Source organism: Polypterus senegalus, chromosome 14 (assembly GCF_016835505.1).
Source record: "Polypterus senegalus isolate Bchr_013 chromosome 14, ASM1683550v1, whole genome shotgun sequence".
In the NCBI taxonomy this organism is placed as follows: domain Eukaryota; kingdom Metazoa; phylum Chordata; class Cladistia; order Polypteriformes; family Polypteridae; genus Polypterus; species Polypterus senegalus.
Window position 1 is genome coordinate 43,878,241 of NC_053167.1, and position 26,347 is coordinate 43,904,587.

Genomic DNA, 26,347 nt, shown 5'->3' on the forward strand with positions numbered 1-26,347 from the left:
CAAACATAATTTTTAACATGTAATAAAATAACAACCCAACCCTGGAGCCCACCCCATTCACATTCATATATTTGACATAACTGACATACAGTACATCCCAATCCAAGTCAATTAACTCAAACCTGGATATTGGGAGTAACCTTACCTGACATTAGGATTCATCTTCTCAACACTCTTAAGGCCTTCTGTCGTCAGTTATCTTCTGTTACTGTTCATCTATGAGAATATATATTCATTTTAAAAATGAATAAATGAATATACTTTAAATGGCAAGGTGTAAATATTCGGCTTGGACCTGTAGCCACCCTGAGCTGGGCAAAGTGTGTCTGAAAATGGATGAAAGGATTTATGGTGTGAATAGTATTGAAAGATAACAACATAGAGAATATGTACAGCACAAGATGTTGGTTCTGCATTGATGAGACATTTTTATTTCTTGCTGTTACTCCCCAACAGTCATTTGGGTGTTTTATAAGATCTCTCTTCGTTTTTAGCATAAGGTGTTCCTGATTCCTCACAATCACTTTGCGATGGAATATGTGAAACCCAGAATGCACTGTATTAGTACACATGGAACATTTTCTCCTGACAGGTAAGTGGAGAGAAAAACTAATTTTATGAGAAAACAAGTTGACACCTGCTATAACAGTTAATTATCTCAAAAATGTTATTGTAGTTACAGTATGGACTGATTACAAATGGGGAAAATAGCTGATTATAGTCAACTTTTATATACAGTATATTATAACAGTCACAGACTTGCTTAATTCAGTAGAGTCATGAATTGTTGCAGCATATCCTGATAGTTTTGGATGCAAGGCTGAAACCATACTTGGATGGGCTGCCAGTCCATCATAGGATCTTTTTGTGCAAACAGCAACATCCAGTTTGGAATCACCAGTTAATCTCACCTGCACATCTTTGAGAATGTGGATATAAAACTATTTGACCTCAAGAAAAAAATCCAAGCAGTCAGGGTGGAACATTGAACAACACATGGATAATGACAGAGCATGGCATTCAATCCCAGGGCATTGGATCTGTGAGGCAGTGGTACCAAACACTGCCATCAGCTATAATGACAGCTCTAATTAAGAAAGCATCTTCCTAGATAGCATATGAAGTTGCAAACTTGATATTTCCTAATGGTTTTCACCCTTGAGAGTAGCGAGAAATCGGGTACAAAGATTGGTTTGCCAAATGAACCCTCATCACTAAAGGTCAAGTGTTGAAAGTAATTTTAAGTAATGGCTCAAGGATTTGTCATTATTGTAGGTGGAGAAAAATGACTGTTTGACAGCAGAGCCTGCATTGGTCATTGTAACCTTTAATTGCATAAACAGATACATCATCTAAAATGCTACTTTCAGCACAAGGTCTGTCCTGGTTGAATTTATAGGACACTTACACAGAACCAGTTTAGTGTGATCTTTTTAAGATATGGAAGTAAAATGTAGCACTTAGAGAATGTCCAAACAAACAATGGGGTCAACAGGCAAAGTCCACACAGAAATCCAAACCAGGCTTCTGAGAGTGTGAGACAGCAGCTCTGAAGTCTGAGTCATCATGGCAGTCAGTGAGAAAGAACTCCGCTGGATGCATCCCAGAGGCAATAGCAAAAGTATTTGTGGTTAGAATATAGTAGAAGTAAAAGTATGTGTACTGAGAAATTTTTATTTGCATGTTTGACCACAATGCAACACATTGCCACTCTTCCATGATAAACGAGAATTTGCTTCTCTTCTCTACTGTTTAAAATTACAAATCAAGCAATTCTGACAGTTTTAAAGTGTGCACTGACGACTTTCAATGTCAATCATGAAGAATCCACTGCATCCACTGAACAGTGTCATTTCCAGACAGATGAGTAGCTTCAGTGACAGACTTTTGTCACTGTCTTGCTCCACTGACAGACTGAAGAGATCGATCCTCCCCCACACTATGCGACTCTTCAATTCCATCCAGGGGAGTAAATGCTAACATTACTCAAAGTAATTGTCTGCTTTTACATGCATTTTTATTACTATTTAATTTAATATTGTTTTTTGTATCAGTATACTGCTGCTGGATTATGTGAATTTCCCCTTGAGATTAATAAAGTATCTATCTATCTATCTATCTATCTATTGTGGTAGATAGGGGGCGCTCTCGCTCCCTTGAACCCCTGTCCACAACTCCAGACACCAGATAAAAGTCCAAATGTTGACTTTATTTAATCTCCACAGTGTACAAAGCACACTCTCCACCACAATACTCATATACTAATCACTATAATCACAAATACAATCCTCCAGCTCCCAGACGCATTGCCACCCTTCCTCCCCAACTCAGCTCGCCATCTGGGAGCTCCCACAGTCCTTTTATATTCCCTGACCCGGAAGTGTTCTCAATCCCCAGTCCATGTGATCCTCAGTCACTTCCGGGTCAGGTAAAAGTTCTTTTCTTCACCCCGGAAGTCCGTCGCTCTTCCTGTGATGAACTTCCGGGTCATAGGGCACAAATGAGTCCTTGGTCCTCCCTGCAGCACCCTCTTGCGGCCCCTGAGGTATCCAGCAGGGCTGAGGATAAAAACTTCCCTGCTGGTCTTCGGGGCACCTCCATACTGCAGGGAGGGCTCCATCTTGCAGCCTGGGGGTATTGGCCGGGATGACAAGCCGGCCACATCTCTATCTATCTATCTATCTATCTTTCATTTAAGGGTTTTTTGCATACATTTCAGTCACACCATATAAATATGACAACAATTTTTCTGCATGGTCCCACCATTTCAGGGCATCATACTGTTTGGGACAGCTGGGGTCACGTGTTTGTGATTCCTCAGATGTATTTCATTGTTATATCAGTCCAGGCTTACTTCTACACTTTGAAGTCTGTAGTTGCCACTGTCGATAGATAGATAGATAGATAGATACTTTATTAATCCCAAGGGGAAATTCACATGAGGACAAGAGCTGTGCCAATGAAAGTCATAGAAGCCATTTTGAGGCTGAAAAGCGTGAAGACAACCACATGAGACATCGATAAAACCTTAGAAATCAACTAACTGGAATGTCATTAGGAAGAAAGAACACACTTTTGAGCTCAGTAATCGCAAAGAGATTGGAAGGCCAAGGAAGACCCCAACTGCTGATGACAGATGAATCCTCACTATGGAAAAGAAAAAGCCCCTAACACCTCTCAGACAGATCAGGAAGCAAATGTAAAAGAGTCATCCTACAACAAGGTGATGATCCCAAACATACTGCTAAGACAACACAGGGGCTTTTCAAAGGTAGAAAAATGAAAGATTCTTGAATGACCAAGCCAGTCATATGATTTAAATCCAAGTGAGCAGGCCTTCCATATTGTGAAGAGAAATATTAAGGGGACAAGCAGCTGGAGATGGCAGCTTTAGGGGGTTGGCAGTGCATCACCTAAGAAGGTCTTCAACACCAGGGGCCTCATGTATAACGCCGTGCGTAGAACTCGCACTATAACATGGCGTAAGCACAAAAGCCGAAATGTGTTTACGCACAGAAAAATCCAGATGCAGGAATCTGTGCGTACTCCAACTTCCACATCCTTCCGTTACATAAATCCTGATCAGCGTGAAAACTAACGCTCGTGCACACGCATTATGTAACGCCCCAAATCCTCCCAGAATTACGCCTATTTGAATATGCAAATCAATATAAATCGCCCTTAAGCGCAGCCTTCTGTGAAAAGACAATGGGAAAAGCACGGGGGGAAATATAAGAATTTCAGCGAATACCAAGTGGAGGCAAAGGAAAAACATACTATTTGTTCAAATAAACCGTGGTATAATCAACAAAAGGAAGTTGATCGAGTGACATAGCGTGTTGGAGAAACTTGAAAGCTCACATTCACAAAATCGCACAGTGCCGGAAATAAAAAAGAAGTCACATATCAAAGTTGCCGTGAAAAGAAGAGTTGTAAGCCCACTGTCTGAGTGTCATATGAAAGTTTCTTAGGGTACAGAGAAAAAAGGCACACGGTGGGGAAAAAGCACGAAATGTCAACTTTAATCTTGAATTTTCCACTTTAATCACGTAGTTTATTTTGTCATTTAGTAGAACATTATAAACTTCATCTTAAAATCGTTTAATCAACCAGTTTCTCAAAATTACATCATAATTAAAGTAGCACGTTAAATGCTTTGTTTTGTATTTGATCTTCTACTCGTATGTGATCTATGTGTGTGAATCACTACTTGCTTCTTAAACTGGCTCTTTTCCTCCAACTGGACACAGAGTCCATTACATTTGTGATATTACAGCTCTCTGAATAACTAAAATACTGAGATGTATACGTGATGTCATTTTCATGATGATAGGAGCTAAAGCACATTATTAAACATGTGTTTCATGAGCCTCGTGCTCATGACAAGCATTTATCTTTTGTCGAAATTTGTCACTGCGTTTTTAGCTGTGTTGTTATTTTCTCTTCTGTTTTATATTCAATATATATTGGCGTAGCCACTGCAGTCCTTGCTTTTCTTTCCCCAAGTAACCGATCGCCATACAATCAGCTCTGTAATAGACATTAAGCCATCTGTAAGCTTAGCCCGATTCTTCAAAACGCTTAAGAACATTGAAATATCTTCGTAGTACATGTTTAATTATTCTATCCTTCACGACACTCCCAGTGAAGAATATAGATTATTTAAATGAAGTTAAAGTTTTATGTGTATAATTTAACAAACATATTTTGCTGCATTTCACCTTAAAATGATATCGTCATCATATGTAAATACGCTTTATAAAGTGGCTCAGGTTGTGAGATATTATAACTATAGTGCAAGTTTACAGTGGGGTGATTGTACTTATAAGTACAAACCGTTCTACAAGGAGCAATTGATTGAGTGCATTTAAAGTTCTTGGGATTAAACTGTTTCTGAACCGCGAGGTCCGTACAGGAAAGGCTTTAAAACATTTTGCAGTGGCTGAGACAGCGTGTCCTTAAAGCTGTATACCGATAATTCTCTTTCCGATCAGCTGCTGCTGTGATTCACACTCAGATACAGTGATATAAATACTCCGAGTCGTGCAGTGAGAGTAATATGGAAAAAGATGATCCGCTGTGGCAACTCCTAACGGGAGGAGCTGAAAGAAGAAGAAGAAGAAGGAGAAGTGAGAGCAGTTATGGTATTTGGAATACTATGGCTGTTCCCTGGACCATTATATTGTTACGAGTTAATTACAATCAGATGCATTACACTAATAAACAATATGCGGTTAGTTTCTGTGTATTTATAAAGCCGCGTCATGAAAATAATGAGTAATCACACAGGAACAGTAGCATTGCTTTGACGCTAGGTGCCGCCAGTTTGCAAAACCGAGCGGAGAACTTGCGTACGACAAGGTATGAGGTACCGTGGAAAAGTGCGTGGCTTTCCACCAAGTGTAGGTTTTATACATCGCGATTTGAACGTGGAAAAGTTCTTACGCAACATTTCTGTGCGTACGCACCGTTTATACATGAGGCCCCTGGTGATGTCTATGAATAGTGGACCTCATGCAACCATTGCATGTAGGGATATGCAACAAAGAACTAAATATGACTGCTTTCATATACCTTCCATTTCTATGCCCCAAATATGTTGGTGCCCTGAAATTGGGGCACCATGTTGAAAAGGTGTTGCTCTTTCTACATGCTGGAACCAAAATGCATGCAAATACCCATAAATAAAAGTCTGCAATGAGCACTTTAATCATGTCTGAATTGTTTGATTAGTAATTTTAAACTGTAGAGGAGAGTGGGAAATCAAGTTAAAATGTGCCTTTGTCCCAAACATTATGGGGAGAACAGTAACTTTATTGTATTTAACAGGAAGCGCAAATCTGCTTCCCTCTCCTTGTCCCCTGGGCCTGTGTTGACATTACCTGAAAACTTATAGCTACTTAAGCCACATTTATCAGTCACTCTTGTGCACAGTTACACTTTTAAACAGACCTTAGTCCATGATTCTTATCATATTGGTGTATGTGAATGTAAAATGGAGTGGCATTTGGATGATCAATCAGTACCATTTTTAATTTAAAAAGAAATACTGGATTAATTGGGTTCATAAGGTGTATGTCTGGATGCATTATTTTGCAGTTCTGTAGCTTGTACCTAGTACTGTGTGCATGCTTATTTGCTGTGTTTTCTTCTTTGAAGTGGCGCCTGTATTCCATCACGATTCCAGAAGCCTTCCCAGTCAATCATCCTCAAGGAGGGACAGACCTCTTCCGTTCCCAATACTGTGCCTGTCGATCACGGCAGTGTGTTCAACCCTGTACAAGTCCTGGAATGGCCACAGCCTGCCAATAGCCGCCCGTTTACAGCTGTGGATTCGACAGACCTCATTTGGCTCCATAGTTCACAGGTAGGTAGCACCTGAGGTACGGAAGAGTGCAGGTTTATAGTAGGATACCTTAGTACTTGTAGTTTTAAAATGCATCTTTGTGTGCCCAAAGAATTAGCAATGTTATTAGGTAGTCCTCCCTTTGTCAAGAGAACTGTAGCTTTGTTATAATGAAGTGTAGTCTCAGTGCTTTTACAAGATGAACAAAGATTTACCAAGGTGTCTGTTAAATTGCAAGAGCATTATGAAAAACCAAGCACTGGATTAATACAACACCATCATTTAGTACATGGTGCATGTTTTTGAAGTTCTGCAGATCAATCAGTGTTGTTACCACTGTTTTGGTGAGCTAATGTCTTGTTGATAGAAAGTGGTCTTTTCATCAGATGTCCATTCCAGATAATAATTTTCTTGCTTCATCCTGGTTCTCAATTTCTTCATTCCCTGTAGAACACTGTTGCCTTTACCTCACGTGTGCAGAACTTGGGACGCTATGCTGTCATTCTGCACTTTTTCCAGCCCTACCACCCTACTTTCCCAGTGGAGGTCTTTCTGAATGGAGGCCGCATTTGGCAAGGTAAGCTCATTCCTGGCATTCTTCCTCCTTTCTACATAAGTAACAGGTTTGTTCACTTGCACACATAAAAAAATGTCAAGCCAGTAAAGACCACGAGAGATCTGACCCTAGACTTTCACCTTTGTGTGTTGCATCTTAATGTCTTGTTGGTTCTGTGGCAGTCTATGATCTTGTGTTAGAAGTTTGTAAAAGTTTGTAGCTTGAAGTCTGCTAGTCTGGCTGGTTGATGCTGACCTTTACCCTGAAGGTAAACATCTGCAGTTTCCAGGTCACTAAAGTTTATTAGAGTTAGACCCCATGACCCTGTGTTAGGATATAACGGGTTGGATAATGGATGGATGGATGACCAGGATATGAGACGAAGCTGAAATTAAGTTCTCCTGAGTGAAGTGGTTTTACAGAAGTTCATTTTGAAATACACTCATATCTTCACTATCTTATGGAGAGCTGCCATTAAATCTTGACACTTGTGAAGCTTTCTCTTGCTTATTTCATTTGCTGACCTGGTACACTAATTTGTTTCAGGTTATGCTAATGCCACTTTTTGTCCACACGGTTATGGATGCCGTAGTCTTTTGATTGCTGAAAATCAAGTCATTCTGGATGTAACAGATCATGCTATCTACATTACTGTTCATGTACCTGAAGGAAAAACGCTTTGGCTGGTACGTGTTATTGTCCTGCCATATTTTATATCAACAAGTGTATTAAAGGGCTGTCTGCTGATGGTGTGCATTCTGCTTTATTATCATAGGATTACATTCTGGTGGTACCAGAGGAGAGTTATAGCTCTAACTACTTGGACGAGGAACCTTTGGATAAATCCTATGACTTCATCAACCTCTGTGGAGTCAACAGCTTCTACATCAAGTTAGTAAATTTTTAATCATACAAAATGATCTCACATGGCAATTTTGTCTTCCTGTGTGGTTTTCAGTGGAGTGGAGCTATTATGAGTGCAAGTCCATAGCATTTTTGCTGTTTCATAGAACTGGGGTGACCTTTCATATGAAATGTGTCTCTGCTTTTTGATGGTAAGAAGGTACAATTGTACCATTCTGTTGAAGTATTCATCCTTCAAGAACACAGTTCTTGACTGACTTTGAGCAACAATTAGCCACACTGCACAATGTGACATTGCGATTAGTGAAATATTCTAGAAAGATCTAATGGATGAGCACAATGATCAGCTCAGCGTTCTCTCCAGAAAATTGATTGGATAACGTTCCTTCTGATTCCTGTTTGAGGCTGGCCATTGATATTTTTTTTCCTAGACATACAATCACAGAAGAAATGAGTGGGATTCTGTCATCATTCCCAATAGATTATACAACTTTCTAAATGAATGGTTGAAAATAAACTTATTGTCTTAAAATGGAGTACAAAGGACTGTCTGAAAGGTCAAGTGTGTTCAAAAATAACAGAAATGTACTACAAATGGCCACATGAATGAATAAAATTTATCCCAATCCGTGGAAGATCTTGAACTACTGAATCAGTAGTTTCATGTCCCTCCATCATATAATCGCTTCCTGAAACTGCCAAACTAATGCAGGATCATTGAGAGTCAGATATTCTCCAGGTATCAAGCATTCTGTGGCAGGACAGTCCATCACAGGACACAGTTACTCACTCATACCAGAAACTCTGTAGTTCAGTGTTATCCTAACGTACATGTCTTTGGGATGTGTGAGGAAAAATTGGAAGAAGAATTGCGAGTATGTATGAACTCCCTACTGATGGTAAAATGGCCAGGATCCAAACCCAGTGCTCTGGAGATGTGAGATAGCAGCATTATCCATTACACCCCTGTGCCACCCTTATTGTTTACCTTTCCTTTTAAACTACAATGAGTTCTCATTTTTGTAAGGGTAGTTTAGAAGTTACTTCTAGAGCAGGAATCAACACTTGGTTGTTAAGAGCAAACGTTTAATTTGAAAATTAGGGAAAGTTTTTGATTCTTTTAGGACATTTGTTATTTCTGTTCAAATAAATTGAATAAAACAGTAAGAAAAATGTCATTGTGATGCAGTTGATTAGTTGATCCCACCACTACCTTGAAAGACTTAGACTTGTTCCCTGTTTTTACATATTTTCTGTATCTTTGTGGACTTTCTCACAATATTCTCATTTTGCTGCCTTCTTCTGAAGCTGGTGGGATTGTTTCAAGACCCATAGTGGTAAAACAAAGCTCAAAAGTGGATGGGTAGACCAATATAAGTCCCAGTAGGACACAGAGTCCAGTATGTGTGGTGTGTACAATGGTGTCAGCATAATAATCCATTATCAAAGCAAACTGCTCACAATGAAGACTGATTAGTAAAGGTTTTTTTTGCCAACACGGGGGTCCGAAGCTAAAGAAATTTACTCATTTCACTTATCCTGTGTTGAAATTGGAAAAGGTTATTCTATCATTTAGGCAGTATTTTGGTTCAACGCTTCTTTTTCATATTTTTCTGTTAAATGTGTATGTCATACGGTATCCATGTTGTTCTCTTTTTGACTACATAACAAATGTAATTGTTTCCATTCTAGTCTGCAAGATGAATTCAACAGAATCCCAAAGGAAAGTTGGGGGTGCTCCATTTAATGCACAAAATAAAAATATTCCCCAGAGTCTAAAGAAATAGGAGCTCAAGGGCACAGTAACTGAAATAAGGCCTTGAAATAGCTTCTTTAAAGGATGGTTCAGGCTTGGCGAGCTCCGCACTGGTTGTTGCTCTGGTCCACCTTTCGTGGACATCTGCTTTTCATACTGCCTGGTTGGAAAGGGCTGGGCTTGTCTGTCTCAGTTGTCCTCGTTGGGCATCTTCATGACCCTGTGAGGGAAACAAAAGGAGATGAGACCATTAACAACATTGTCCCATTTTGTTCCGGTGGGGTATTTCATACCTTAGACGAGACCAGAAGGTCATCTTCTGAAGCTCATACGTGACACCAGTTATGTATTTGTTGTCATTTCTACTTATATTTGTGTATATATATATATATATATATATATATATATATATATATATATATATATATATATATATATATATATATATGTGTGTGTTTATTTAATTTTATTTTTGTCATTTTGCATCACTGTAATATTTTATTTTTTCATTCTTTCTTTTATTCTATTTGTGATTTTTAAACTATTTTTTATTTTTTTTATTTTACTTGAATATAACACTTGTCCTATGTTTTCCCTTTTTTTTGTGTTCAGTGAATACATTGGTTTGATTTATTTACTGTATTGAATTCTACTTATGCCTGTCATTAGTAGTGCATGGTGAAGTGATCACTTGATGTATTTTCTAACATATATGAGTATAGTTTAAAAATCGATGTGCAGTTGAAGAGTAGTGCTGCATACAAAAGTGTCTGATGTCATTATCTGTCACACTTCATCCCCAAACATACATCTGCTAAAGTATGAGCCCCCCAATTCATACTGCTGAGGTACAGAGGAGCTCTAAAAATCCACTCAGTATTTCACATCATTTCTTGTTTTTTTTTTTCTTTCCTAGCCCTGCTACTGTAACACCATTTTGCAAGAACTCAGCCATTTCATTGTCAGCGTTCTACAATAACGGAGCCCGACCATGTGCTTGCCATGAAGCTGGTGCGGTGAGCCCTACCTGCGAGGCCTTTGGAGGACAGTGCAGCTGCCGTCCCAATGTCATCGGGAGAGACTGCTCGCGCTGTGCTACAGGATACTGGGGCTTCCCTAACTGTCGACGTAAGTCATTTTTATTGGGAGCGTGAAATTTCACACATTGTGAATACTTTTAAGAACCATCAAAGCCCTTTCCCTGGGCACATTCGTATTGTTCCTTCTTATTCAAAGTGAAGTTTTTGAGTGTGCGTTTGGTAGATCTGCACTTGTAATCTCCATCCTCGTCTGTATAATTGTAAAAAGCTTCATTAATGCTGGTTTTGAGGGTGGTGTCCTAGAACAAGATCTATTAGAGGCTCCATTTTGTGTGCCATCAGTTGCATCAATGATTTTGAAGGAAATACAATATCTGCCTTTTTTTGTATTTTTGGCATAGTTATTGGGGCCTCATTGAAATTAATTTCACAGTGAAGAAGACAGAAGCAAATTCCACCAAAGAAACAGCTGTCTTTGAATCAGACTATATTATTATTTTCTTCCAGCAAGATTAAATAATTGGATAAGTGTGCTAGTTTAGGGCCTATCAGGCTCTAAGCTTGTTCTGTCTGACTCAAAGCTTGTTCTTTCTGAATGAATAAAATAAGTTTTATTTTTGCAATATTTTTTTAAGTTGCAAAACCTACCAGGATGTTAAATCTATCCACCTCTCCATTTTTTGATCCCGTTAATTCAGTGTAGACATGTTTGGGGCTTGAGTCTGTTCCAGCAGCAACAGTTTTCAGGATGGAATCAATCCTGGACTGGCCACCAGCCCATCACATCACATCACATCACAGTTAGCCTAGCAAGTACCTTCTCTGAACTACCACTGTCTGGCATAGAGTCATGAACTATTTGAGCCCATGTCAGTAGCAGCAGTTGCAGAACAGCTTTGTACATTGACTGTTCCTGTAAAGATTTCCTGTAACTGATTCCTGGATCCTAAGAATATAAGTGTTTGTGTCTGCCATTGCCTTCATTTTTTTAGGTGTTAGAGCCTTGCTTGGGCTTCATGTATAACGCCGCATGTAGAACTCGCACTATAACATGGCGTAGCACAAAAGTAAATGTGCTTACGCACAGAAAAATCCAGATGCAGGAATCTGTGCGCATCTAACTTCCACGCTCTTCCGCTACATAAATCCCGATCAGCGTGAAAACTAACGCTGCACGCGCATTATGTAACGCCCCAAATCCTCCCAGAATTACGCCTATTTGAATATGCAAATCAATATAAATCGCCTTTAAGCGCAGCCTTCTGTGAAAAGACAATGGGAAAAGCACGGGGGGAAACATAAGAATTTCAGCTAATACCAAGTGGAGGCAAAGGAAAACATACTATTTGTTCAAATAAGCCGTGGTATAATCAACAAAAGGAAGTTGATCGAGTGATATAGCGTGTTGGAGAAACATGAAAGCTCACATCCACAAAATCGCACAGTGCCGGAAATAAAAAAGAAGTCACATATCAAAGTCGCCGTGGAAAGCCAAGTTGTAAGCCCACTGTCTGAGTGTCATATGAAAGCTTATTAGGTACAGAGAAAAAGCCACACGGTGGGGAAAAAGCACGAAATGTCCACTTCAATCTCGACATTTCCACTTTAATCACGTAGTTTATTTTGTCATTAAAGTAGAACATCATAAAATTCATCTTAAAATTGTTTAATTAACCAGTTTCTAAAATCACATCGTAATTAAAGTAGCACGTTAAATGCTTTGTTTTGTATTTGATTTTCTATGTGCTCTATGTGTGTGAATCACTACTTGCTTCTTAAACCGCTCTCTTCCTCCAACTGGACACAGAATCCATTACATTCGTGATATTACAGCTCTCTGAATAACTAAAATACTGAGATGTATACGTGATGTCATTTTCATGATGATAGGAGTTAAAGCACGTTATTAAACATGTTTCACTTCGATGAAATAATTTATTGCAGCAGTACTCAGGGCGGCTCTAAGCTTGTGGTGGCACTGGGCAGAGGAAGAATCGGTGGCTCCTTCGCCGCCAATGTCAGTAAAGTATCTTATGCACGTGGATGGCCACGTCCGTTGCAGACACTAGCCGCCTCATGCTCATGACACAAGCATTTAACTTTTGCCAAATTTGTCGCTGCTTTTAGCTGTGTTGTTATTTTATCTTTCTGTTTTATATTCAATATATATTGGCGTAGCCGCCACTGCAGTCAGTGCTTTTCTTTCCCAAGTAACCGATCGCCATACAATCAGCTCTGTAATAGACGTTAAGCCATCTGTAAGCTTAGCCGATTCTTCAAAACGCTTAAAGAACATTGAAATATCTTCGTAGTACATGTTTAATTATTCTATCCTTAAAGACACTCCCAGTGAAGAATATAGATTATTTAAATGAAGTTAAAGTTTTATCTGTATAATTTAACAAACATATTTTGCTGTATTTCACCTTAAAATGATATCGCATCATATGTAAATACGCTTTATAAAGTGGCTCAGGTTGTGCGATATTATAACTATAGTGCAAGTTTACAGTGGGGTGATTGTACTTATAAGTACAAACAGTTCTACAAGGAGCACTTGATTGGCTGCATTTAAAGTTCTTGGGATTAAACTGTTTTGAACCGCGAGGTCCGTACAGGAAAGGCTTTGAAACGTTTTGCCGTGGCAGAGACAGCGTGTGCTTAATGCTGTATACCGATAATTTCTTCCGATCAGCTGCTGCTGTGATTCACACTCAGATACAGTGATATAAATACTCCGAGTGGTGCAGTGAGAGAAATATGGAAAAAGATGATCCGCTGTGGCAACTCCTAACGGGAGGAGCTGAAAGAAGAAGAAGAAGTGAGAGTAACAACGCTAAAGAAGTTATGGCATTTGGAATACTATGGCTGTTCCCTGGACCATTATATTGTTACGAGATAATTACAATCAGATCCATTACACTAATAAACAATATGCCGTTAGTTTCTGTGTATTTATAAAGCCGCGTCATGAAAATAATGAGTAATCACACAAGAACAGTAGCACTGCTTTGACGCTGGGTGCCGCCAGTTTGCAAAACCGAACGGAGAACTTGCGTACGACAAGGCATGAGGTACCGTGGAAAAGTGCGTGGCTTTACGCCAAGTGTAGGTTTTATACATCGCGATTTGAACGTGGAAAAGTTCTTACGCAACATTTCTGTGCGTACGCACCGTTTATACATGAGGCCCCAGGCATTTCAATTTAGGGACACTGATTTTTCTGGGCAATATCTGATTGCCTTGGGGCTGCTGTCTGTAGCAGTCAGTAAAGTTAAGCATGATATTCATACTCAAGGTCTGACCAACTTTTATAGTCAAGATGGTGGGGGGTAGAGCCTATTCCAACCGCATTAAGTGCAAGGCAGGATGGAGCTAAGGACAGAGATCAGTCCATCCTGTGGCCCACGGAATGGCCAAGCATGTTCACCTGCATATCTTAGGGAGAGGGGGAGAATGGTTAGAATGTGTAAACTCCATATGGAAAGCAACCTTTTAATGGACTATAACCCAGCAAGACAGATCCCTCAGATTATAAATGCCATTTATGACACTATGGAGTTCATTTGACTAATACAAGATTATATGAGTGTCAGGCATACAGTACTTTGTCACAATCAAGTAATAATAAGCATGTGGTTCCAAAAATCATTGTGTGCCACAGAGAAGCACTAAGAAAAAAATCAAAAATGAAATTACAAAGTGGAACGAGAAGACACCATTTTTGCTTTAAGAATTTCACTGTACTCTGCATATGTGTCAAAAACTCATTTAAACCTACTGTATATATTGTGACAGTGAGGCTCTTCTCCACCTCTCCAACCCTCAGGTACGACTCCAGACACTGGATAAAAGTCCAAGACTTTTTATTAATTAAGAATAATGTACACAAAGCACCTTCCACACTACTCATAAATTAAATAAACAACAACACTGTTCTCTCTCCTCCACGCCCTGACACTTCGCCCCTCTACCTCCCAGCTCAGCTCAGTGTCAGGGCTTCCCCACAATCCTTTTATACACCCTGACCCAGAGGTGTTCCTGCCCAATCACTCCACAGTTCCTTATTCCTTCCGGGTCAGGGTAAACAGTCCTTTTCTTCAACCCGGGAGCACGTTGTTCCTTCCTGTCACGTGACCGTGACATACTCCCGGGTTATAGGGCACATAAGAGCCCACGAGCCCCCCTACAGCGACTCCCGGTGGCCCCCATGGTATCCAGCAGGGCTGTGTATAAACACTACATAGTCCATGAGTCCCTGCTGGAACTCGGGGCACGATCCTGCTGTCAGAACACGAAGCCGTCAGTCCTCCACAATATCCATCCATCCATCATCCAACCCGCTGAATCCGAACACAGGGTCACGGGGGTTTGCCGGAGCTAATCCCAGGCAGGGTGCCAACCCACCGCAGGACACACACAAACACACCCACACACCAAGCACACACTAGGGCCAATTTAGAATCGCCAATCCACCTATCCTGCATGTCTTTGGACTGTATGCCATTTTTGAAACTTTTCTTCACATCTCTACACTTGGAGTGTTTTCTGTCGTGAAAGAGATTTATGACTAGATGGACTGACATGGTGGCCTCAAAGATCAAGCACCCAAGCTGCGGAGTTGGCACATTTTCACCACGTGTGGGTGGGTTTTACATCAGGTCATTCAGTTTTCCTCACAGATCCACAGAGATGTATAGGTTGAGTTCATTGATGACTCTGAATTAGCCTTTGTGTGTGTGAGTGGGCACTGTGATGAACTAGTCTCACCTGACCATATCTAGAGCTGATTTAAAGTTAGCAGCAGATGTTGCTAGGATAGATTATCCCACAATTCTCATTGGAATATGTGAGTTGTGTTACACATGTTATTTCTGTCTACAAAGAGTACATCACAAAAATTCAGAAAATCAAAATGTTGCATATGTTTGATTATATAGCATGCCTTCCCTATGGCCGGTCTATTTTTTCAGGCAGTTTCAGTTTTGTAAAAGATATGGCTCTAGGACTAAATGGCAGTAGAGTAATGACTAATAATTTGGGAAAGTGAAGTAGCATGAAACTACTGTATAATATGACGGATTCTATAAGGTTAATACTTCAAATTTGAAAGAATGGAAGTGGTCATTCCATACTCACACAATTTTAACACTTTGTTTCGCCATTTTATTTTTGTTTAGCATGTCAATGTGGAACTCGACTGTGTGATGAGGTGACAGGCCAATGCATTTGCCCACCGCGTACTCTTAAGCCTGATTGCACCGTTTGTGAGCCTCAGACCTTCGGCTGTCACCCCCTGGTGGGGTGTGAGGAGTGTAACTGCTCAAGTTCTGGAATTACGGCCTTCACAGGCAACAGTTGTGACATAGAAAGTGGACAGTGCAGGTAAGACCTGGGATGTGGGTGTTGTTTTGGAATGATCAGTAATTGTCAGTTTTTATAATTATGGTTGTCATTTACTCATTTCTAGAAGTATTATTTTTTCCAGTCTGACAAATCAATAAACATCTGACATCCTGATCATTATATGAAATAAATACATATTTGGCCATTCCATCACTGATGTCTGTCATCATTTCTAGATTTCTTTTACTTGGAGTATATATTTAAAAATTAAGAGATAAATGAAACATATAATCACATTTAACCCTGCTCAGTAAGAACTTTTAGTAGTATATAACTCACCACTCTTACCTGACGTCTACATAGCATTCAGCAGAGGCAGTCCTATCAAAACAGCTCCATCCATTATCATTACTCTCTCGCTTCACTTTGGGCAGTATCAGGTTCTCCAGAATGAAGTTTTTATGTCAGCCGAGTCATACACACCAAAAGCATGTTCTGTATAAGCAGTTTACACAACATCACCTTCTTCCAGCTCCACTCTCTGGTTGGCACTGTTATTTGAGGAGCATTATTCCTCATCTGGAATTTAAGAGTTAGTCACCTTTAAAGTTTCTTGTAAATTTTCTGCTTCATAATTTACTTCTGAACACTACAGTAAAAGTAAAGAGATAGCAAATACAAGAATGGCATGATTAATTAAACAACTCTAGGAGCAGTGTGGACACATGGTGGGCCAAATGCTGAATTCCATGACAATGCCATCTTAGCCCAGAAAGGAAGTTAATGGTACAGAACAAAGTTGAAGGACTAACTAGGTGGGGCATCACATTTGATCTTTGAGTCGGGAAGCATGTCACATTTTTAATAAGTGTCGTTGCTGCATTGAAGATCTCAATGACAAATTACACAACTCATGACATTTCAGCACAGTTTTAAGTTTGTAATTGCACCACAATTATCTCAAACTCGTCTTATGTTGGCTGACAATTAAAGGGCTTCCTGACAATGCCAGTGGCAGTACAAATCCTTTCCAGGTATAAGTTTCATTCATCCAGCCACAATCTTCGCCTGTCTTTATTCTTTTTCCATTCTGTTTTGATACAAAAATCCAAGACATCAAATGGACACGTCTTTCTTTTTTTGACTCAGCTGGAAACACTGGCATTTCTTCTTTCCTTGCAAGCACATTTTATGCATTATTACATCTGGATGAATGAGAAATGGTTGTTAGTTTTTGCATACAGCCCAAACTCAAACAGTTTTGTCTTGTTAAGTTGTACAGCGCTATGACTGAGTCTCACACTACTTAATGGCCACAGGTGTGTGCTGCCACAACTTGATAAAGTTATATAAATAAAAATTACAACCGCAAATTGCTTGAAAGATTGTGTAGTGTTATAGGAAGATGTACAATGTTCAAAACCATTTTAGTGTGAGGACACAACATTTTGAGCTGAAGACAAATAGTAGGAAAAGGTAGGAACAAGTTAAACTATCATTAAAGATAACAACGGTTCATCAAGAACTACGAGAAGCAGACAGAGATTGGTGTCAAGTAGTAAAGAGTCAAAAACTGGTTAGAGCAGGAAAAATGACAAACCAGGATCAAAATGAAAAGTGTAAGACAATAGAGGATCTACAGTAGGCATGAAGGACATAATCACTTGAATATGGAGAAGGAGGAGTCGGGAACTTGTATCAGTGGTTAAGCTTATGTAACTTCAGGTTATTGCCAAGTAAATGGTGACATTCAGCAGCAAGAAACAGTGAGACTGGCCAAGGAGAAAAGCAAAAGAAAGCCAATGCAAGATCTCAGGCATTTTAATTACATAATGGTAGTGATCAAAGGAAAAGAAATATGATGATAATGATGTTTTTTTTTAGAAAGTAGAGTAGAAGTTACTGAATTAGACTAGATTTTTATGTTACTAGTGATTCTAAGACCTTTAAACCGTGTTGTATAAATGCCATTAGTATATAATGAGAGCAGAACACAGTTACTTTTCTTTTAAAGTTTGGCATCCAGTGTTATCTGGTCATTTCTGATTTACTAGAGTGATCTGCTAGCTTATAGAACACACCGTTTTATCACTTTGCCTGAACACAAGTCTTCTTAGGTTTCAGTTCCTCATTTTATAATTTCCCATGTTAGATGCCTATCACATATTTCTTCCACACAAAAGGTTGTGTCTTTGATCAACAGGAAGTAGCAAGGCGATGACAGACCTGATAACAAGAGATGGCCCTTTATAAGTCATTGCTCTCACCTGACAGAGAGGAATTTGGTGTTAAAATTCCTTCACCCTTATCTCATTGTTGGGAATTTTTGAAATTCTTCAGGTCATTTCAAAAGCTGATTTCTGTACTGTGTATCATCTATGGCAGGGGTGTCGAACTCCAGTCCTGGAGGGCCGCAGTGGCTGCAGGTTTTCATTCTAACCGTCTTCTTAATTAGTGACCAGTTTTTGATGCTAATTAATTTTAGTCTTAGCTTTAATTAGCTTGACTCAGGCCCCTTAGCTGTTTTATCCTTAATTAGCAGCCGGACAGTAATGAGACATAAAACAAGCAGGACTTGACCAGCTCACCTGTACCCACCAAACAAATTCTGAAAATAAAGATGAAGGTCTCAGTAAGGTTGATCCCTCAGGTTACCAAAACATTTTAGGAGTTCTTAGAAAAAAACAGAATAGACAGTTTTGGAAATGTCTGCTGTTGCAAAAAGAGAGCAGCAACATGCCATGGAATTGAATAACGAGTTTAATTAACAGCAAGAATCAGCTTCTCATTAAAGAACTGGTTGGAATTTGAAGCCCCAATTTAGTTGGTCATCTATCTGTTGGCTCGTTTCATGTCTCAATTCTGTTTGGCTGTCATTTAATGAAGAAAAGAATCAACTCAGAAGACTTAATCCTTAAAAACAGGGCTATTAAAATAGAGGGGAAAGGAGTTAATTAGCAGTGAAAACTGGACACTGATTAGGAAAAGGGTTAGAAAGAAAACCTGCACCCACTGTGGCCCTCCAGGCCTGGAGTTTGACACCTTTGATCTATGGAGTTGTCTATGTTGCGCTTAAACTATCATATCATTTTTTTTTTCAGCTTGTCAGCACCACCATTAGCACTGAGCAGAAGGGAATAGGACATGCCTGTGTTTCTGTGTTGAATGACAGAATGTTGAATTGCTGATTAGTTCTCACCCTCTGGCGTCTCATTTATGTTTGATAGCCTATACCTTAATTGTACTCATTTAGGGGGATTGTGCTAGCTTTTTTACCCTAGTTGTTTAGGACCCTCACATTAATCGACTATGTTGTTTTGAGATTTGATTAACATTTTAAAAAATCATTATTCCCATTCAAATGCATATTTATGCCATCATTTTATCTCTTTAACATCTGTGTACACAGTGCGACAGTAGAAGATTTCTCGATAAATTGTAGATTTTAAGTATCTTAGTAATTGGAATATTAAATTTGAGTCCTATTTATCTACAATTCTTAATGTAGTATAGCATTAGTTCTGCCACATTCTAAAACATTGAATATGGAAACACAAAATTCTTAGTTTTTTATGTGTGCTTATGAATATGTAATGCTAAAAATTCACAAAAGAATGTATTGAATGTTTGTTATATTACACAAAAAAGTTTGGAAGTATTATATTTTTTTCCACCAAAAAAATGAAGTTAATGAAAATTAAGCATTTCTTATTTAAAAGGCAGCAGCCCAAACCAAAAGGCCAATGTTGACTTCTTTATGAATTTCTTCCACATACAGGTAAAATTCTGTTACAACAAATATCTTTACAACGAAATTTTCATTACAACGAAGTATTTTTATGGTTCCGACAGCTTCCCCATATGACACGAGTGTATAGAAATCTCATTACTATGAAGTACATTCAACAGATACTTTCATTACAGCGGTGCCCAAAAGACCTTGAAATGCCTGAATAAATCATCCGCAGAGCAGTTAGTTCTACGGCTGCAGCTCAGTTGTGCACAACAATCCCCAAACAGAAACACTGTAATTTTTTGTCTTTCTTCTAACTTTCCTCGTACTTTTTTTTTTTTTTTGCCTTTTCTGTTTCCTGTGGTTTTCAGTGATACCTTTTGCTTATTGCTCGTCAACATCTGAAAAATATCCATTGGAATTTAACTCATTGTCATCCTCCAATAGAAACGCCAAACATGAAAAAACGATAACAGTTCATATTAGAAAAAAAAACTTTAGTTTGTTGCAGCTCTCGATTGGGGGCAAAAACAAAAAAGACGTTGCCAGTGAATTCGGAATTTCACCATCGACACTGTCAAGACAGAGCAAAAAAAGAAGAAAAATCTCGGGTTGCAAACGTATGTGAACTGCTCCATTTGAAGACGTCGAAAAAGCAGTTTTTATATGGTTCAGTGATGCTCGTTCAAGAAACATTCCTATTAATGCGGCACTCATTCAAGAAAATTTGAGGTTTGTAAACTATCTTGGGACCTCCCTCAACTAGACATTGCGCCAAAGAACGTCCCAAAGTACCATCTCTGCGTCTGTACAGGGCAATAGCAGGCTCACAGCTATGCTGTGTTTCTCTGCCAAAGTAAACAGAAAAAATCTTGATGGGTGATGCATGGTTAGCAGCACATATATTGTAAATGCGGATAGCAGGATTATTTGGTCACTGACCTGGCCACTAACTACTCTGCCTGTCTGCTCTGTCTGTGTATAGCAGAGTGGCAGATCACGCTACAATAAATAACTGTGCTGTTCCTGTTTCAAGATGAATAAAGTTGATTTTGCTAAAGTACTGAGGCTAAGTCTCGTGTTTTGGGGTGCAAGACAGGGACTTATAGTGCAACCCTAATCTTTTATGATTTGCGTCTCTGGCGCTTCACTGCACCGCTGTGAGCCCGCTATTGCCTTGCCCCAGCAACAGACAAGCAATCTTTCACAGTCGCTGCAATCGCGCTTCGGGACGCACTTCAGTGTGTCGTTCCTGTTGGGTGGAGGGGGGGATTCCAAAAGTGTTCAAAAACCTCACAATATGAAAAAGAAGAGAAGGATGATTCGGCTCTTGATTGATAACTGTGCTGCACACGATATGCTTCCACATGTAGATAATGTTTGCGTTGACTGCCCCCCATCCAAATGCACAGCAGTGCTTCAGCCACTGGGTTTGGGCATCATTCGCACCCTGAAAGTGTATTATAGCAAGGAAATGCTGAGAAAAATTCTCGTCAGCATAACTTGTAGGCAGGAGGAGATTAAAATTAATCTGAAAGAAGCTATTGAAATGACTGCAAACGCCTGGACACAAGTTAAAGAAAGCAATATAGTAACAAATACAGAATCTGAATACAACTAAATATTTTTTAGGTCCCTGGGAGTTCGTTGTAATGGAATTTTACCTGTATAAGTTTTGTAATGTATCACATCAGTACAGTGGTAAATGTCATTTTTTTACTAAGGGTTAGCTCAGTGGAAGAATCCATCCAAAATGTATACTTTTTTTAATATGTTACTTACCCCTTGTGGTTTGTATTGATGGCCGTGAAAAAAATGTAGTCTTATTTTTCATGGAGAACAGAGATAACAAAGTTTCTGACAGAATGGGCCTCTATTGTAACTGACAGTAGACCACAGCAAACAATCTCAAAAACCATCATGAAAAAAATCTCATGTTACTCTTGTACATCTAGTTGTATGCTCATAACTTGCAAATCATGTGTATTTTTTTTTTTACTAAACTATTCTAAAATAAATTATTCCAGAAAAAGGCAGCATGGTGGTGCAGTGGAAGTGATGCTACCTTGCAGTAAGGGGACCAGAGTTTGCATCTCAAGTCATCCCTGCTTAGAGTTTGTATGTTCTCCCTGTGTCTGTGTGGCTTTCCTCCAGATGCTCCAGTTTCCTCCCACAGTCCAAAGACGTGCAGGTTAAATGGATTGGTGGTACTATATTGCCACAATTGTGTCATTGTAGTGTAAGCATGTTCGCCCTGCGATTGGTAGGCACCCTGTCCAGGTTTTGTTCCTGCCTTAAGTGCTATGCTTGCTGGAATCGTCTCCAGCACTCCAATGAAACCCTGTTCAGGACAGAGTGGGTTAGAAAATGGCTGACTTCAACAAAATCAGAGTAGTGCACAAACAGGAAACACATTCAAACAGGATCAAGCTTTCGAAATGCAGGACAGTTTCTTGACCAATGAATAGGAAGAGAGGTAGATCTTCAGTTCGAAAGTGCGATTTGATTTGAATGTGTTTTCTTTTCATACACTGCTCTGATTTTGCAGAAGTATTTACATGAAAATAGTTTAGCCAAAAATGCATGCATTTTGCATGTTGAGAGCATACGACTAAATGACTTGACAAGTGGATTACATGACACAAGGCTCTTTTTCATGTTTGCTGTTGTCCAGCATTGACCATGACAAATGCCCATACTATCAGAAACTTGCTATCTTCATTCTCCATGAAAATATGTGATCAAAAGTTTTTGTTGGCTATCACTCCAAACCACATGGTATAAATAGCATGGTGGAGTATTCCTTAAATCACTTAATTCAAGATCTTTATTGTCCTTGAGGCTGAAAACATCTCTGTCTAGCACTTTAATTATGACTTTTCTCATCCATCTATGTTTTAACTAAAGTTTCTTTCAATGGCCTAATCCTCTTTTCTTTTATCTGATTTAGGTGCAAGATCAATATCATCGGGAGACAGTGTGACCGTTGCTCTTCTGGCTTTTATGGTTATCCAAACTGTAGGAGATGTCAGTGCAATGAGGCTGGCACTGAAGCAGACTCCTGTGACCCTGTCACTGGCCAGTGTCACTGCAAGGTAGGTGATGAGCGCACAGGTCATTACGGAGACCCTCTGTAGGAAGCGATCAGTCACTTATAAGGCAGCAATGGAACAGACTCACTTTTGGGAAACTAGTTTAGTATTTGTACATTGGGTTTGTAGATTAACTCTTTGGTTTTTTAAATTTTATTTTGGAAAAATATGAAATGTTTATTGGGTTTATTGTTAATGTAAATTGGGTTGCCATTCATTAATAAAAATAAAAAAAATCTCTTAAGTTAAATTCAGTTAATCCAAGGTTGATAAGTCATCTAGAGAAGTGTTTCTCAACCATTGGGTCACAACCCACTTTTGGATTGCAGGACTGCCACCTGTGGGTTGCAAGTGATTATCGTGTATACTGGTAGTCTGCTGTGAGAGGGTCTCATAGTGGGTTGCCACATTCAGCTAACCAAGGGGGATTTCGCTGACAATCACACTCAAGTCACAAAAGAGGAAACCCGCTCTGATAATCATTTCACTCTTGGTGGGTTGTGAAGAAACTTACACAAAATAAAATGGGTAACATCACCAAAAAAGTTGAAAAACTTCAGACTCTTCATATTCTAATAAATTATCAATAATAACAGAATATGACATATATTCCATAAGTTTCCATAAGCATCCTCCATTTGCTATAACACATGTATAATATGAATAGCCTCAGGTCTTTACTAATTATAGTATATTTGTGGATCAAGACAATTATCACAAGAATTCTCTTCCCAGCAGTCAATATTAAATGTATTATTTAATTAAAATTAAATATGGAAACATTAAGTATATTATTTAAGCATAAATATTATGCCTTATTATGCAGCTTTCAAAATATTTGACATGTTTCATTCTAGAAAAAATAGTCAAATGGCACAGATAACCATTTAGTAAATAACTAACTGATGAATGTCGTCTTTTTCTCCCTTTTTAAGGAAAACGTTGAAGGCCTGAGGTGTGATCAATGCAAAGCTGGAACTTTCCACTTAGACACCACAAACCCAAAGGGCTGCACCAGCTGCTTCTGTTTTGGGGCCACTGATCGGTGCCGCAGCTCAGACAAGTTCCGAACACAGGTAGTAAAATTAAAAAAAATAGTGGAAAACAAGCCATCGACATCCTTCCACAATCAGATTTACCTTGTAGTGGCACACTATTTATTTAGTTTTATAAGATTATTACAAAATACTAACTTTTTTTTTGTAGAAATAAACTTAACACCATAAGGTAGGTTCCACAAACTTAATACTGGAAATAAGAGTTAAAGAGCTGAGCTTGATGTGTATTGTTGTGATACTTGTTCTTATTAATTTGAAAACACTTTGTAAGTTTAGCTGAAATTCAGATATTAATTCTATGTATTAAATAATGACTATAAATATATTTCTAATATTTTTGTTAGAACATTACAACATTATAAAAAAAAAGTCTTACAAAGAACAGGCCTACTATAGTATAGCATTTAACTCAATGCTTACAAAATATTATCAAGACATGATTTGACAGCATTAGGTCTAGTGCATATAATGTGTAAAATATGACCTCTAAAAAGTTTTCTGGAAATATATTTTTCTTTCCCTCTTAGATGTTACATTTATTTTATGAACATTCATGATTTAGGGTGTCTTAAACTTCGCAGCCCCATTTATACTTGTTTGCCACTTTTTAGTTAATTTCATTTTCCGGCACCTTCACTTGTGTCATAGAGCAGTATTACTTGAGCAATATGTTTTGATTTTTCTGTTTAGCTAATGGACATGAATGGCTGGGTTCTCTTGAATGGCGAAAGGCAGGAGATACCAGTTTCTGTAAATTTCGATCAGAACCTAGTTGAGGCAGATCTTCGAGATGTGCCTGATGTCAGTCAAGAGCTGCACTGGAGTGCCCCACAAAGCTACCTCGGTGACAAGGTAAGGAACATGAGCATTCTCAGAATTTAAAATTTGTTTTTTTCCCTGCAGGAAAGCCACATTTCACTTTTGGCAACCATAATTCACTCTGAGTACTAACTTTCGATATCTCCTCTGTGACAGGTTTCATCTTATGGAGGATTTTTAAGCTATCGGCTGCTTTCCCAATCTATGTCTGCTAGGGGTGACTCTGCAGCCCCACTGCCAGAAGCATCTCGTCCTGATGTCATTCTTAAGGTATTGTTTTCTTTTTTTGCATAATAAATTTAAATTGCAAAACCATACTAAATCGAAGTCTACGTTATGTTTCTAGTCTACCACACTAGAGCATTTCTCTAATTTACCTCATTATATACAGTATATACTAAAGAGTGCTCAAACAGCATACTGTTTTATTCTACATGTCAGTTACACAAAATGTACAATTGAAATTCCTTAAAAATTTGCTAGTCCCCAGGCTAATATAAGCATTCATTTAAAGGCAGGTTGCATCTGGAACCCTATTTACAAAAAAGTGTTCTAAATATGCTCCATGTGCCTTTGAAAGATGTCATCAATTAGACTGAAAGAGCAGCTACTCTAGTTTTAATCCACCCAGCTACTGTCCAAACCTGCTTTTCCCATTACAGCTCCAGTCCAACCACTGGCTTTGTTGCAGCATCCAGCCTCAGGTTGTATGCATAGGAATAAAAGGATAAACATGTCCACACACACACCAAGTTACTCATTTTAGAGCCCTTAATTAGCCTAGCATGCATGTATATGGAATATGAAAAGAAACCTCAGGACCTCAAGAAAACCTTTAAGGGCCAAGAGATGCTGGGCAGATCAAGATGTCTAGATCAAGAACTGGAGTTATGAGGTAGTAGTGCTACTAGTGCCAGCCTTTCTTCATACTGATATATAAAAATTAGAGACAGGGATCTGAAGAAGCAGGCTTCAGTATCTTGAGGTCTTCATTTCATTTTTAAATCTCTCCAGTTGCTTAGTCACCTTTGAACATGCAACTTGACTCCATCATAACATGGATTCCGATCTATTGTCTAACATCCCTTTTCCCTTAAATATTTTATTTTGTACTTTGTAAGGCAGCCTAGAACAGGAGCATAACTTTAATTACAAATGCTAGAATGGGGATATCTTAACTATAAGAGGTGACTTTATGGTGACTACACGCCATAACTATTATTCCTACAAAGCTGGAAAAAAGGTGCTGTTGATATGCTGCTCCTTTGTAGGCAAGCAGAGTCCTGTATTACCAAGAAAATGAGCAATGAGTACCAAAAATATACATCTGGCTTTTACACTTTTTAGAAAATCTGTGATGTAAATCATACCAAATTCATTACACTGGTACTGATATACAGTATAGAAATGCAGTTGAAATGTATAAATTGTGTATTTCTTTTCATCACTCTGCAGGGCAACCAGATGACACTGGTGTATCTGGATAAAAACTATGCTGCCTCTGGGGATCCTCATGAGGGTCGTGTCTTACTGGTGGAGGTAAGCAAGATTTTTTATGTTTGAGGAGAGGCCACAAATTCGATACCAGTAATGTGACAGGAGAACTTGTGTGAAAAGACTAATCAAGTTAGTCTTCTTCCTCTTCTTCTTCCTCTTCATCTTTTCTAACTCCAATTTGGGGTTGATGTTCTTAATCCAACATTCTCCATACAGCTCGGTCCTGCATCTCCTTACCAG

The 26,347-nt window shown here is 38.9% G+C and overlaps 1 protein-coding gene across 2 annotated transcripts in view; it reads left to right on the top strand.

Annotated features, from left to right (window-relative positions):
• Positions 1-26,347, top strand: part of lama5 (laminin, alpha 5) — a 262,210-nt gene that overhangs the window by 164,300 nt on the left and 71,563 nt on the right. For both annotated transcript variants that reach the window (XM_039735916.1, XM_039735917.1), the window contains exons 29-40: positions 495-592; positions 6,160-6,367; positions 6,797-6,923; positions 7,449-7,588; positions 7,678-7,793; positions 10,439-10,650; positions 15,743-15,947; positions 22,592-22,736; positions 23,669-23,809; positions 24,482-24,643; positions 24,767-24,880; positions 26,066-26,149. In XM_039735916.1, coding sequence (XP_039591850.1) covers positions 495-592; positions 6,160-6,367; positions 6,797-6,923; positions 7,449-7,588; positions 7,678-7,793; positions 10,439-10,650; positions 15,743-15,947; positions 22,592-22,736; positions 23,669-23,809; positions 24,482-24,643; positions 24,767-24,880; positions 26,066-26,149 — 1,752 coding nt within the window. The remainder of the gene's footprint in view (positions 1-494; positions 593-6,159; positions 6,368-6,796; positions 6,924-7,448; positions 7,589-7,677; positions 7,794-10,438; positions 10,651-15,742; positions 15,948-22,591; positions 22,737-23,668; positions 23,810-24,481; positions 24,644-24,766; positions 24,881-26,065; positions 26,150-26,347) is intronic.